The sequence below is a fragment of the Rattus norvegicus genome, chromosome 17, assembly GCF_021556685.1.
Source record: "Rattus norvegicus strain SHRSP/BbbUtx chromosome 17, alternate assembly SHRSP_T2T, whole genome shotgun sequence".
In the NCBI taxonomy this organism is placed as follows: domain Eukaryota; kingdom Metazoa; phylum Chordata; class Mammalia; order Rodentia; family Muridae; genus Rattus; species Rattus norvegicus.
In genome coordinates, this window is record NC_141550.1 from 5,823,229 (window position 1) to 5,837,453 (window position 14,225).

The following is a 14,225-nucleotide window of genomic DNA, read 5'->3' on the forward strand; positions in this document are numbered from 1 at the left end:
AAGAAGTGGACGAGAGGAACGAGGAGGAGGGGAAGCAACTTTACAAAATTTAGCTGTCAGGACTGGTGACTAAAGTTCCACCTCCAGGGTCCGAGTGGTGTGAAGAAAGGGCCGGCTGCTGCTGGCTGTCCTCTGGCTTCCACACTCACGTCACCCATACAAATACATAATAAAAACTCAGTTGACTCTTTACTCTTCATAAGTTAAGTGTTTTTTTAATAAATATTTGAGAGACCCCCTCCAAGTTATGATCAAGCCAGAAAGCAAACCTAAGAACCGAGGAATTAAAAGTGAGCCCGCGTGGATAAGAGAAGTTTAATTCAGACAACATCAGCACCATAGAGGAATGTTCAAAGGAAAACACACCCAAATCCACGTAAAACCGTCAAACCGGCCCTTCAGTGTGTGGCTTTCAAAGGACACGGACCTGCCTCTTAGAGCTTCCAGACTCTGGGCCCTCGCCTGAATCAAGTCTCACCCCAAAGATCATCCAAAGGCTGTTGATGTCAAGATCAAAACAAAGCCCGAAGTCAGTGAACCGTAACCCGCCAATGCCCATTCTCCGAGAGACACATGGACCTCGGCAACACAAGTCAACACGGGGAGGCCTGAGCAGAGGCCTCCAGAAACTCTCCGGACTGTCTACCACTCTTCTATAAATCTAAAATTACTCACAAATAAAATTTTTACTGAAGAACAAACAAAGAGCTGCTCCCCCAAGCTGGAGTCTCTGGCTTCCTGTGGAAGCTCTTGCTCCCACAAACGCGTAGGAAGAAGCCCGCCCACCCAGAGATTTACTGCAGCAGACACAGCCAAGCAGCTAAACTCTCAATTAAGAAGAAGATTTAATGGGAATGACTACAACAACCAGGGGTGTCTGGGTGTCGCTTCCAAACACTGCCGTGTTTTATGCGCTCCTTTAGGGCGTTTGGTAAATCAAGCTGACATGATGCTCCGAACCGCATTTTGAACAGGCTCAGGAAGCCTGCATGTCAGGAGATATTTAGAAAACACCAAAAAAATAGAAGGCGCTTCCATAAAAGAACGGCTGCACCCTTGTTTATTGTGCGGATAAAAGCAGCTTTGCCCGAATCACCTCTGTCCACGGGCTGCCTTACAGCCCCACATGTAAAGGTTGGCCACACTGCCCCCTGCTTCACGTCTCCACAGTCCTCTTTCCTTCCTGCTCCGCCCACCACCTCTCCTGTGACTCAGACCGACTCTCAGCCGTTACAGTGAAGAGTTCTCCACGAAGGCCTCACATCCCAAAGTGGGCCCAGCCCTTCAGTGGAGCAGTCAGCCAAGCAGCAAGATCGAGTGGGTGAGACACTCTTCCGCAGGGCTGTAGCTGAAGCAGCAAAGGTGTGACAACCGTCCCCTTGTCCCCGGAGCCCTCCCGGGAGCTCTCCTGCTGGCCTGAGAGGGCCCTCTCCTCCCCTGTTGAAACCATGGTGCACCACAGCCAGATAAGCAAGTTCCATGGTGTCGGTTTCTAACCCAGGAAGAGGATGATGGGACTCTGATTCCAAGTGGATAATATTTTATGAGTTGAGCAGTCGCTTTGCTTTTTTCACAGGGCTCAGCACTAACGGGTGTGAGATCTCATTAAACATTGAGATGGCGGTTAGAACGACCTTCTCAAGAGCTCCCAAAGCCCTTCGTCAGTAATCCTGTGTTGATCTGATTACTGTTCAAACTCGTTCACTCCCTGCCTTCTGCGGGCCACACATGCCCCCTTCCTTGACAGGGCTTCACCTTACAAGTCCTTTTCTCACTAATGGCCTTAAAGCTGAAGAGGCAGCACCTAGACAAGGTCTACGGTCCCAGCTGTCTACACTCCACACTTGCCATGAGGAACAGCTCTCCTGTGTCACTGCACCAGCAAATCCCGTAGCTTACTGTATCACTCTACCCTTCCCCCACGTGTGAAGCCTCCAGGTACTCACCATAGTCAACTCCAGGCCGGCCCATGAAGTGAGCAGAAATCTGTCTCTCGTCCTTCCCATATTCATTCTTGGCCATTAGGGTGTAGTCTCCATTATTCATATGAGTGGGGTTATCCAGCTGGAGGCAGCCGTGGTACTCCGTGTGATTGGTGACGTGTATTTTGGTACAGATGTACTTGGATTCATTCAGTATGGCTCCGTTGTAGAACCACTGAAGTGCTGGCTTGGGGTTGCCTCTCACAGTGAATGGGATGCACCAGTGGTGGTCTGAGGTTGGAGATTCGAGAAATGTGATGGTTGGTGCAACTAAATGAGAGAAAGAGAGAAAGAGAGAGTGTGTGTTAATCGCACCAGAAAGCTTAGAATCCTCCCTTTTGGATTCTGTGTCAAGAGAGCTTTCATTTAGCCGTCATTTAGTTTAAGAAGACCCACAATCAGTAGCTTGTATCATATGACTGCTCTAACCCCTAACAGGAGCTCCTGGAAGCAACTTACTCCACTTTGCTCAAGACTCACACAACACAGTGAGACTCTGACGGTGGGAAGTGTCATCTGATGTCTACTTTGTCTTTGTTCCTGCCCCACCTTAATATTACGTGTACTCATCATAATAAATAATGAGAGGCACTCTTTTCATTAGTAATTCTTCCTTAAATAATTAAAATAACTGTAGAAGTCGCTACATTGACAGTGAGGTTGGAAATGTTCCATGAAGCACTCATCCCAAGGAACACTTACTAAAATGTATCAGACTAATGAAGGCAGTGACTGCTACTGTTGCTACTGATTAGTGCGAGAACTAGAACCTGAGAGCCTCTGTCACTGCCGAATAGCAAGCAGAGTTTCAGCTGCTCTGAATTATAGCGTGGTTCGGTTTTGCTAGATTCTAAATGTCCACATTTCAATTCTTGAGATGTCTCAGGTCTGATTTCAGCTTGGAGAAACAGCCTGGTGATTGTCCAACTTTAAATGTGTACAGCATCTTCTGCCTCAGGGATTTTAGCATGAGCAAGGAGTCTCTTTGAACTGACTTCCGAGCGAGAACCAGGGGCTGACAACATTTCTTAAGCACACACAAAAGCCTGAGATGTACTCATGTGTCATCAACTTAAGCAGCCCACGGACTACCCCTGTGACAAAGGCGGAAGACCCAGAGTCGCTGCCCGTGGAAAGCATATTCTGCTCTCACTACGTACAATGCACAGTGAGGTTCACAGAGTCTTGATCTTCTCCGACGAGGTTTTCTGCCACACAAGAGATTTGCTTCCCACTGTCATCCGATGAAATGTTTGTTATCCTTAAGGAGCCCTGTGTGTGGCTTGTTTCATTCTACAAATGAATTAACAGACAAAAAATAGCATCGATTAGAATTAATCCCAAAGCCCAAAGTATCGGAGTTTTTTCCCAACTCACGCGCGCACGCGCGCGCGCACACACACACACACACACACACACACACACACACACTTTCCTTGCAGATTGCAGACTCAAGTAATAGGGAGTTGTTCTCAGGTTCTGGGTTTCAATTGCTCAATGTCTGAGTTTGACTTAACTCTTGAATTCTTGCCCACATTCCTCCAAGGGAAGAGGTTACAAGGACCGTCACTTCCTTGCTCAGGATGACAATCCGATGTGCACAGATGATGATAAAATGTAATCATTGGGTTAGCTTTGTCTGAATTAAAGATAAGTAGAAACTAAATGGAATTTAAAAATCATAAATGCCTATGTGTAGGCATGTAAAATATTGGGTGGTTTTGATGGTTTGTAAAGATCGGCAACTTGACAATGCAGGATCTCCTGGGAAGGGAATCTCCATGAAGAACTGTCTGGGTTAGGCTAGTTTGTGGGAGATTGTCTTAACCGGGCTAACTACAGTGGGATTATCCACTCTACATGTGGTGACAGGTCATGGTGTCACTGTTAAAATATAGGCGTGGTTATTTTGATCCCGAGCTGATAAGAAGAAATGAGTTGATGCATGCATTAATTCGCTGTTCCTTGCTCTTGGCTGTGACTAGCTACTTCAAGATCCTGGAGCTGTGACTTCCCATTAATGATGGACTGGAGATGTAACCTGGGACTGGGCACCCAGTGAACCCTTTCTCCTTTAAGTTGCTTTTGTCAGGGCTTTTTAACAGAGCAACAAAAAGGAATCCAAGAGAGTTGTCATCGACATGTTTAATATGGTCTCCTCATTGTCACCCTACAAGGCAGAACTAAGCACAGCCTCACCATGTGTTTGGAAACCAAATTCCCAACGTCCCAGTACAAGGTGGGGAGCGGGTCACCCCCGACGCTGCAGGAAATGGTCACAGACTTCCCTTCCTCCACCGTGAGGTTAGGAGCGGCCAGACGTGCAGACGGCAGACCTATGAAAGAGCAAAGCACACAGAATCGCACACAAACAGTTACAGTCAGAATCAAAAGGGTGAGAAATGCATTTTTTGCAGAAGCCCATTGTTGCAGTAACTCAGTTAAGTCTAGAAACCTCCATCGGGCCCTAGAGTTTGATAGAATCAGATTGTCTAGGAAAATTAGTTTGAAAGCATTTCCCAAGGATGAAACTCAAACTATGGCCTTGTTAGAATGCTCCAGAGCCAAGGTGGAGTTAAATATTTTGAATTAAATTGACCATCCGGTTCATACTAATGATGAAAGGTTATATATGACTCCTTATCATAGTGAAAAATTCTTAAAAAACAAAAAGAAAACTTTAACAATGTATCTGCTGTTAGAGGAAATTGTGAACATTGCACATGTATTTTAGCATTTCCATGGTGTGGTTTTCATACTTATGTTTTGAGAGCTGGACAGTTTTGTTTTGTTTTGTTTTGTTTTTTTTAATTCATGCTGTTTTTGCTTCCTGGGGCATCTCCCTTCCCTGGTGTGCGCGATGCCTTAAACTGCAGGAATCACAGTACCTTTGACCTAAAGCAAGGCCTGGATAATTAACTATGTGTTGTTGGTCCTGCCAATCAAATCAGCCCACTTGATATGAGGACCATTTGGAGGGACTGTGTCCACCCCAATCACCAAGTCTCACAGATCCGTGGTGGACGGCGTTGTCTAAGAAGCAGCTTGGAGGTCAGAAAAGGCCATCTTCTGCAGTCGCTGCTATGTTGCAATTAACCCTCCTATTAGCCAGCAACCAAACTGCCATGTTTGATACACAAACCCTTCACCGTTAAGCTACCCTTACTGGTTCAGCCACTGCTCTTTAGTATTGAAGCCAGACTAGACACTATTTGTACACAGTGTAGTGTCTCAACCTCTGAGAGAAGATACCCCCAGTAAGATCTGGCTTTCAGGGACTCTGAGATCTCCTTGGAGTGACCCTTCCCGGTAAGTATCCGATAGAGAGGAATGTTACATCTTCTGTGTGGTTTCAAAGAGCTATCCCAAGTTTCATGAGGCAACAAAGCACACAACAGAGGTTAGGAGAAAGCACAGTAAACAGAAGCAGACCCCACACCATAAACCTAATTTGTATGAACTGTGTGGATTAGGAAGCAGGTCAGGGCAGAAAACCATTGAAGTTAATGATGTGGTCTGGGTAATTCCTAAAAATATGTGTTTTATTTAGTTTTAGCCCAATGCCTAGCTGTATCATTTAAAGAGTCTATAATCATATAAAACTCATTGCTAAGACTATGAAGCTATTGTGTGAGGAGTAGTTTGCCCTTGGCTGGATGGCCTGGCTTCCTGTTCCCAGAATCACCCATTCCATTTGCTTCCATACCTTCTTTGCTGTTGCTCTCCGCCTCACTAAATATTATGCTTGCACTCCTATATGTTGGCTTTTCCCTTGTAGAATCTCCCTTCCCAGGTGTGCACACTACAGGAACCATAGCTCCTATGACCTAAAGCACGGCTTGCATAATTAACCATGTGTTGGTCCTGCCAATCAAATCAGCTCACTTGATATGAGGACCGTTTGGAGGGACTGTGTCCACCCCAACCGCCAAGTCTCACAGAACCGTGGTGGACTGCTCTCCCACCAGGAGGGAATTAGAGACGACTCCCCTCTGTGCACCAGGCTTTCCCACCTGCCCACAGCTCTGTCTTTGCATCTTTCCACATGCTGTGAAGATACATGTGTAACGAGACATAAATCAAGACACATAAGCCTTACTGAGAGTTGGACCATCGAAAACCTGGCGAATCTACCCAGTTATTGTCAGATCATTTTGAGGAAGAGACATTTACAACTACTCAGCCCAATGGAAGAATTATCAGACATTCTCCCAGTGACCTGCTCGGATGAGAGGAAAGACTATAAATACATTTTAAGAAATCAAAATGTAAAAAAATAAAAATTTGTTAGGTTTTCTTTGAATGCTATCATCTACCCAAATCTCCTCAGAATCTTTATTTTATTCTCTTTATAGAATGGATAGCCAACTTTCTCCCAAGAAAAGAGGGCCACACCACCTGAACCATTTACAACAAGAAGCATGTTGAATGTGAATGGACAGAAAGCTTTCTACAATGTCTGTGACAGTGCCACCTACATGCACAAGTCACATTTCCGGTGCAGACCGCTCAGTGACCAACATTCTGAGCACTATGACAATTATAACACATCTAAACTTGTTGTAAAGATGTGGCCCCTTCCAAATAGTCCTGTCCTTATCACGGGGCTTTAGGGTGTATGTTTCCCTTCATAACTGCATGTATTGTTTTAGATATTCTGAGTGCACACGTGTTAAAATGGGCTTTAGTAGGAAATGCTACATGGCAACCTTAACTATTCCCATAAAGTCTGGTTTACTCTTTCTTTTCAAACTTAGTTTAGATGACTAACAGCCCTGGGTGTGTTTGTTTAGTTATAGTAGGAGCAATGGTAATATTTTCTGGGTGCTCATTAAAGTAGACATTCTCATCCCAATGTATTATCTTACAGAATCCTTGCCAACCTTGAAGACAAACATTTAGCACTTGTTTAATTAATTAAGTCTGCAAGTTTTAGAAAAGTCGAGCATATCTTTCAAAGTTACCCAAGTCAATGGAGACCTGGGATTTGAACCCAAAACAAAGGGCCTTCGCCACTACCACACATTGCCCACCAGAGGTACACACATTTTGTTCAGACCATACCTACTACATCTTAACCAACATCTGAGAATTTGGTTCATCTGAAAAGAGTTCTGTGCCTATTTTGTGAAGGAAGAATGAGTCTCCATATTAAAAATTAATTGTCTCACCCTGTCATAGGACTTTGCAAAGGAATCTGTGCAAATTGGCCAAGCCTCCATCTTTTAAGTATAAAGTCTCCTGCAAAGGAGTAAGCACCTGCCTCACGTTGAGTCCACAGCATTGATGTGCTGGCCAAGACCCAATAATGGGAAAAACAATCTGTACTTGAAATATCACTTGAGGCTTAATTAGCACAATAAAAATGAATTGGGAAGCTTGGATTGCTAAGGCAGAGGGCTAAACCACTTGCCAGGCGCTACTTCCTGACTTAATAAGATTTGAAATCAGCACTGGTCCACAGCAAAGCCCAGCGACGCTTCCCAAAGATGCGAGCGTGACCCCGATAGGTCTGACAGCCAACACCAGCCATCTTCCTTCTGCAAGGAGAACCTCACAGAAGATGAGGAGTAGCCAGCGTCCCCAGCGGAGAACCCATATCAATGCTCTGGATGTGAGTTTGTTCAGGAAAGAGGTGTTCACCCGTGGGCTGCTTGATTAATGAAGTCTACAAGTGTTAGGAATGGTAAACCAAATGGCTTTCTCTGAACCACAGCGTCCTAGTTCTTAGGCACACACAACTCATGGAGGGACCTAGCCTTTTTCCCAGGCTAGGTATGGGTTGAACACGGAAGGTTTGTGTGTCTAACAAACTCCTCATCTCATGCCACAGACCACAGTTTGAGTAGAAGGGGTTAGATAATGGGTGTTGGACAATTGTTCACTAGGCTTTTGTTTTTACAACTATTGTTCTTAAACCCAACAGGGGCCTGAGAAATTATCTCTTCTACCAACAAAATTTCCAGAGTGTGTTCTGGGAAAAGTGAATTCTTTAAGACCCTGAAGTAAGTGTGGTGGGGATGGGGCAAGAGGCAGAGACAAATGCAAGATTAAAAGTAACAGATCAGAAAGGGACAGAGAGCTAAAGAAAGCTGGGTGTTTGTAGCGTTGCCATATAACAGCCCTCAGAAGTCTTTCTGTGGAAAACAAGGAGACAATGTTGCCACCATTGTCCCAGATCCCCCTCAGCCAACTTAAGTACCAGACTACTTGAACTGTGATCTTGTTACTTTCTTTGAAGCGATTTGACACAATGTAAAATATTTAAATCCAGTTTGGAATATTTAAATTCAGGTGCCCAAGCCTTTTAAAGATACTCTTCATATTGATGACGGCAAATAACAAGAATAGCCAACATCCATTACTTCTTCAGTATGTGCTGGACTCCATCTTGAATGCTGCTGTGTTTTCTCTACAGCCATCCCAAATACCCAAGAATACATTAGCATCTCTATTTCCCAGTGAAGAAACTAAGGCTTGGGGAGCAGGGAAATTAAACAGACGCGGTATTAGTCTCAGCCTGACCCTCATCTCTGCCCATGGCTTTCACCAGTGTAGACTGGCTGCTATCTTAGCTGGGATCTTCCATCTGCTCCAACCCATAGTGGGCGCATGACTCTGAAGACCTGAATAGAATATCAAGGGACATCAGCCATTGGGCCAAAATATGTAGGTTGTAGCTTTCTGATAAATGAGAAAATCAAACCTCTGCTCATTTGGGTTCTTAACTAGAAAGGCCACAGGAAAGTCAGCGTTCTGCTTCATTTGCCAGTGTTCACTGTGCAGTCATGAAGGTGTGTTTCGTCCATCTGTCGGCCTCTGTCTATTTGATATTGGTTTATCATTCATGTGTATTGAACTAGACCAGTAGGTAAGTTAGGATTTCATCTATGTGCTATCTTTTCCTTTCTCCCTTCCTTTAAAAATTTTGTTTATTTCATTTTATGTTTATGAGTGTTTTGCCTCTGTGTGTGTGTGTGTGTGTGTGTGTGTGTGTGTGTGTGTGTGTGTGTCAGGTGCACACAGTACCCTTGGATGCCAGAAGAGGGCACCAAATCCCCTGCAAATGGTTATGAACAACCATGTGTGCATCAGGGACTCAAACTTGGGACCCCTGGAAGAACAGTCAGTGCTCTTAACTACCCACCAAGCCATCTCTCCAGCTGTCACTCCTCTTCTCTCTTCTCTTTATGCATCAAGAGCCCACAGAATTCTACTTTGTAAAAAATATCAACAGTCTGGACCTCCCTCTATCTCTGGAGTATACTTACCACTCTGACACCTAACAATGACGAACATATATATAATTCACACACACACACACACACACACACACACACACACACACACACACACACACACACATATATATATATATATATATATATATATATATATATATATATATATATATGTTACACATACACATCATTCTGTAAGCAGGAATGGAGTCACCATAGTAAGACTGGTCTGTTTAGATGTAACTGCCTACAGCATGATAAAAAATAAAAAGACACCAAATTTAAAAACACCTTCATAAGCTCAAACTGGGAGTCGCACATCTAAGCTTTTGTGAGCCATGGTATAGAAGGGGCAGCTTCCAGGTAGCTTAGAAACAGCAATTTCGGCAGCTTCATAGGACATTCCAAAGAGGACGAAGAAGAGCAATAACCCACTTGTGGGCTTTGCTTTATTTTCAAAAATAAAAACTAATCTCTCATAAAGTGAAAGCCAACAAACCAAGACACAGAAGCAGGAGGGCAGTGCTTTCCGGCAAGACAGAAATAAGTCACGTTAAGATGCCACGTTGATCTTCATAAGATGCCATCCCGCTACGCTCTGGGTGGATCCATGTGCTGCAAAGGTAGCTGCAGCCAAAAGTCAGTCATATAAATGAATCACTGACGTAGATTTAACTCAGAGAGCAACCCTCTCCTCCTAGGCACACGCTGACATTTGCTGACCCATGCCAGCATGCATCCCTATTGTTTGGAAGATGCTTTAAGGGGTCCTTAACACTAAGTTTGGAAAATTCAAGGATGGAGATTGTTACTGTGAATAATGAAGAAGCCAAAGGCAGGTGTGGCTTCCGTCCAGGGCGCTGCTCAGGGTGTTTTATGGAGTACCCACCCTGGCCCTCCAGCAGCAAGCAAGCTACAGGGCCACCCTTCTCACAGTACCTGGTTAGTACTGGGCTCAGCTGAGGGGCTGCTTTGATGTGACCTGGGGACACGCCGCTGCCTTTCAACCTTAACATCTACCTAGGCCGGACCATTGCCATTGCCGTTATCTTTCAGACAAAGCCCCCTCACAGATAATGTTAAGTCCTGATTGTAGTGTTTAAAAATTGAAATGTAAGTCACAGTTAGGCAGAAGAAATTGTTATGATGCTCCCATTGGAAAGGACCAATGGGAAGATGGCTGTAAGACGCCTGTAGGAGCAGCTTAGAGGGGACCTACCTTGATCCTGCCCTGCCCCCACAGAAGATGATTCTACACAGCACGGCCCATCAGTGCCCCCCTCTTCTGGCCACACACCTGGGAGCCACTTCAATCCTTCAGAAACCCAGTTCACTGCAACCCTTATCCAGTTAGTGTGGAAATTGCACGAATCTGTATGTTGTCTTTCATCCACCATTTTCCTGAAGCTTGGGGGGTCATGTAGAGAAGAAACAGACCACAGCTTGTGTTGCAGCCTGGATAACTGTATGCCCATTCACTGCAGATTGGGACCATCACCCTAATACTGCTGGGCATTTCGACCATTAATAATAATGGTGCTAAATTTCTACACTGCCCCCTGGCTTAACTAAAAGAAGAAACAAGACCCTCTTCAATAGGACCAGGACAGACGTGTTAATGGAACCTTCGGGTAGCATTAAGATTGAGCCTTGTATCCAGAATATAGGGTTTAAGATGTTAACTGCTATACTAGACCCCCTGCCCCCACCAGTCCAGCAGAGAAAAGTAAATTAGCCCTCTCATAGCAGGGTCCCTCTTGAATATCACTAACATTTCATTATAAGGTGAATCGGAACCAGTGAGATAGCGCAGTTGGTTAAGGTTAACTGATAACCTCAGCTCAGTCTCCAGATCCCTCCTGGTAGAGAAACTCACTCCCAAAAATTGTTCTCCAGTGTCTAACCCCATACCGTGCTATGGAACATGCTTGTGGAACTTGCAGACTCAGAGGAAACCTGAGTGATGCTAGCTAAGGTCTACGGGTGTGCAGGAGCAGTAGAAACAGTGGTAGGGGACAGATCTGATCTAAGATTATGTCCATGGGCAAGCAGGGAATTCCACAACACAGAATTGGAAGCTGGGGCCACAGGGAGAAAGTCCGATGTGTCATCACGCAAAGCCCTCAGGAACAGGGAGTCCCACAAGTCCCACAAGAAGCTGCAGATCTAAGCAGAAGGTCAAAGTTGACTCGGACAGTATCTGACACTCAGGGGAAACTAAATAAAAATCCTACAGAGGTAAAAATGACCTCAAGTCTACTATGGCTTAGTCCTCTCCTGAACATGGTAAAAGCAGCCACAAAAACAAAACAAAACAAAACAAAAAACAAAAAAACATGATTATGTAAATTTTAGGAAGATAAGAAACAACCAACAACCAATAAACTAATTCTTGATGTCCAAACCCCAGTATAGAAACACACACACACACACACACACACACACACACACACACACACACACACACACACAAATAAATCTATTGAAAGAAATTCCAACCCTAGTACAGGAGGGATTGAGAAAAGGTAAGATCACAAATTTATACTTAAAACACAAAGTATATAGAACAAAGAAAATATCCTAAAAACTGCAAGATAGAAATACCCAGTCACATTTACGGGCAAGCTCTCATGAACAGCTGATACTCGGCAGGAACCTTAGAAGGTAGGCAGGTTTAGCTGACATGGTTCAAGCTCTGAAGGCCAATAATTGCTAATCCAGATTACTGTACCCAGCAACGCCATATCCTATAATTGAAGGAGAGAGAGAAGCTTTCCATGACAAAAACAAACTGAAGGAAATGGTGACCTCTTAGCCATTCCCCTAGAAGATAGCTTAAAGGGTTAAAGACCCCTCTGGGCTGAAGACAAAGATAAGTACTTCCAACAGGCTATAGGAAAGAACAAACCACATGAACGGCAGTTACATGGAGGAGGAATTCAAAACCCCAAGACGCTACAAAGCCAAAAAAAAGGAACAAGATTTAATATATACCCTTCAATGACTATAAATACCAGCTGTGTCCATTACTCCAATCAAAAGACACAGTCCATCAGACTTTGACTGAAAGTGATCCATCTATTTCTTGTCTCCAAGAAGTGCATGTCTTCGTCAAAGATAGGTCAATTTATGGGAGAATAATTCCAAGCAAATGGGACTAAAAAGCAAGCAACTCTTACTGTTCTAATATGTGACAAAATAGGCTCAAATTAAACTCAGCCATCAGATTCAAAGAAGGTCACTTCATACTGATTAGGGGACCAATTAATCCAGGAAGGGCATATTGCAACTTGAAACACGTGACACACTGAACACAGTGTGGCCCATTTCATAGGAGAAGTGCTACTGGATGTAATGACAGATAAGCCCCTATGTGGTAAGATCAGAGGACTTCATTACCCTGCTCTCGATAAACAACAGCCCACCCTTTAACGGGTGCTTTTTAGGGGGATGGGAGTACCGTGATATCAAAACCCAGTGGCCAGAGATATAACAATAACAAAAGAGAAATTATAGCCAATTCCCCTGCCATGATCGCTATAAAAATTATCAGTAAAATTCTTGTAAACCAAACACATGTACACATCAAAAAGAACATCCACCACGATCAAGTTGGCTTCATTGCAGTGGCTCAACGTGTACAGCTCAGCGAACGGGATACACCAACAGAAGTAGGCTCAAGGACAGAAATCCTCCTGATTGTCTTCACAGACACAGAAACAGCTTTTGACAAAACCCAGCATGGCTTTATAACAAAAGCCCGGAAGAAGCTAATATAGGAAAAACTCCGACACACTACAGACAGTGTGCAGATAACACTATAGACAACAGTATACCCAATGGGGGAAGCCCAAAGTATTTTCACTAACGTGGTAGGAGAGCTCACTCTCACAGAGACCTTGAAGTGTTAGCTGAAGCAGTAAGACAAGAAAAGGAAATAGAAACAAAAGAGATACAAAACAAGAAAGCAAGAAGCTGAACCAAGACACTAAGACTTCATCAGAAAACTCTTGGAGCCGATAATTACTTTCAGCAAAGATCCAGGATGAAAAAAATGTTCAGCTTCACTAGAGTCATGAGTGCAAGCTAAAAACACACCTACTATGTTGCCCCAGCCAGAATGTTCACAGACAACACTAAGGAAACAAATAGTAACAAACACTGGTGAGGTTCTGCATGAAAGACACCCTGGTGCACCAGTAGGGGAAGTGGGAAGTCGTCCAACCACTGTGGAAATCACTATGGAGACTCTTCAGAAAACCAAACACTAGAACCACCAAGTGACCAAGCTCTCCCACTCCCGGGTGTCTACACAAGGACCCCAAGTCCACACGTCACAAAGACACTGGCACGTTCATGCTCACTGCCACTCTGTCACAATGGCTAAGCTGTAGAAGCATCCTAGGTGCCCACCAACAGGGAACGCACACGGAAAGCCTTTCAGCCATACAGAAGCCTAGAGGACCTCACCAGCCGGGACATGGCGGCAACCAGCCAGTACTCATGTGAGGCGAACTGAGCTGGTCCCAAAACACAAACACCTCTTGCTTTTTCTCATTTTCAGGTCCTAGATTTTGTATAGATCTATAAAATTGTGGGCATGACATAAACATAGAAGAGAAACCAGAAGCAAAGAGTACTGTAGGTTGATACCGATATGCAGCTGAGGGTTGACACCAGTTAGGCCAAGGCTACCATTGGACAGTAATAAAAATAAGGCTTTTTGTAAGGCAGGAGAGAAGGAGAAGTAAGGAGAATCAAGATGGAGACAGAGAAGGATGACCCAGATGTGGGTCTTGAATTGTCAAGGTAGCTGGGATGGATTTCTGTAGGCAAATTTATCTCATCTAGGTGAGCGGTTTATATCCTTATCCATTGGCTGTGAGTTTACTGTGTGGATGCATCGTGGATTGAGAATTTAACATGTAAATCTGACTGTTGGGTTGCAGCTTGTTGAGTCTTGTTTTTAACGGGTTGTTGGGAGTTTATATCATAACCATTA

General features: G+C 44.2%; 1 protein-coding gene across 3 annotated transcripts in view; it reads right to left on the minus strand.

Annotated features, from left to right (window-relative positions):
• Ntrk2 (neurotrophic receptor tyrosine kinase 2) overlaps positions 1-14,225 on the minus strand; it is a 314,011-nt gene that overhangs the window by 253,669 nt on the left and 46,117 nt on the right. For all 3 annotated transcript variants that reach the window (XM_087589797.1, NM_012731.3, NM_001163168.3), the window contains 3 exon segments: positions 4,182-4,318; positions 3,143-3,275; positions 1,947-2,252 (listed from right to left, as the gene is read on the minus strand). In XM_087589797.1, the coding sequence (XP_087445923.1) occupies positions 1,947-2,252; positions 3,143-3,275; positions 4,182-4,318 (576 nt within the window).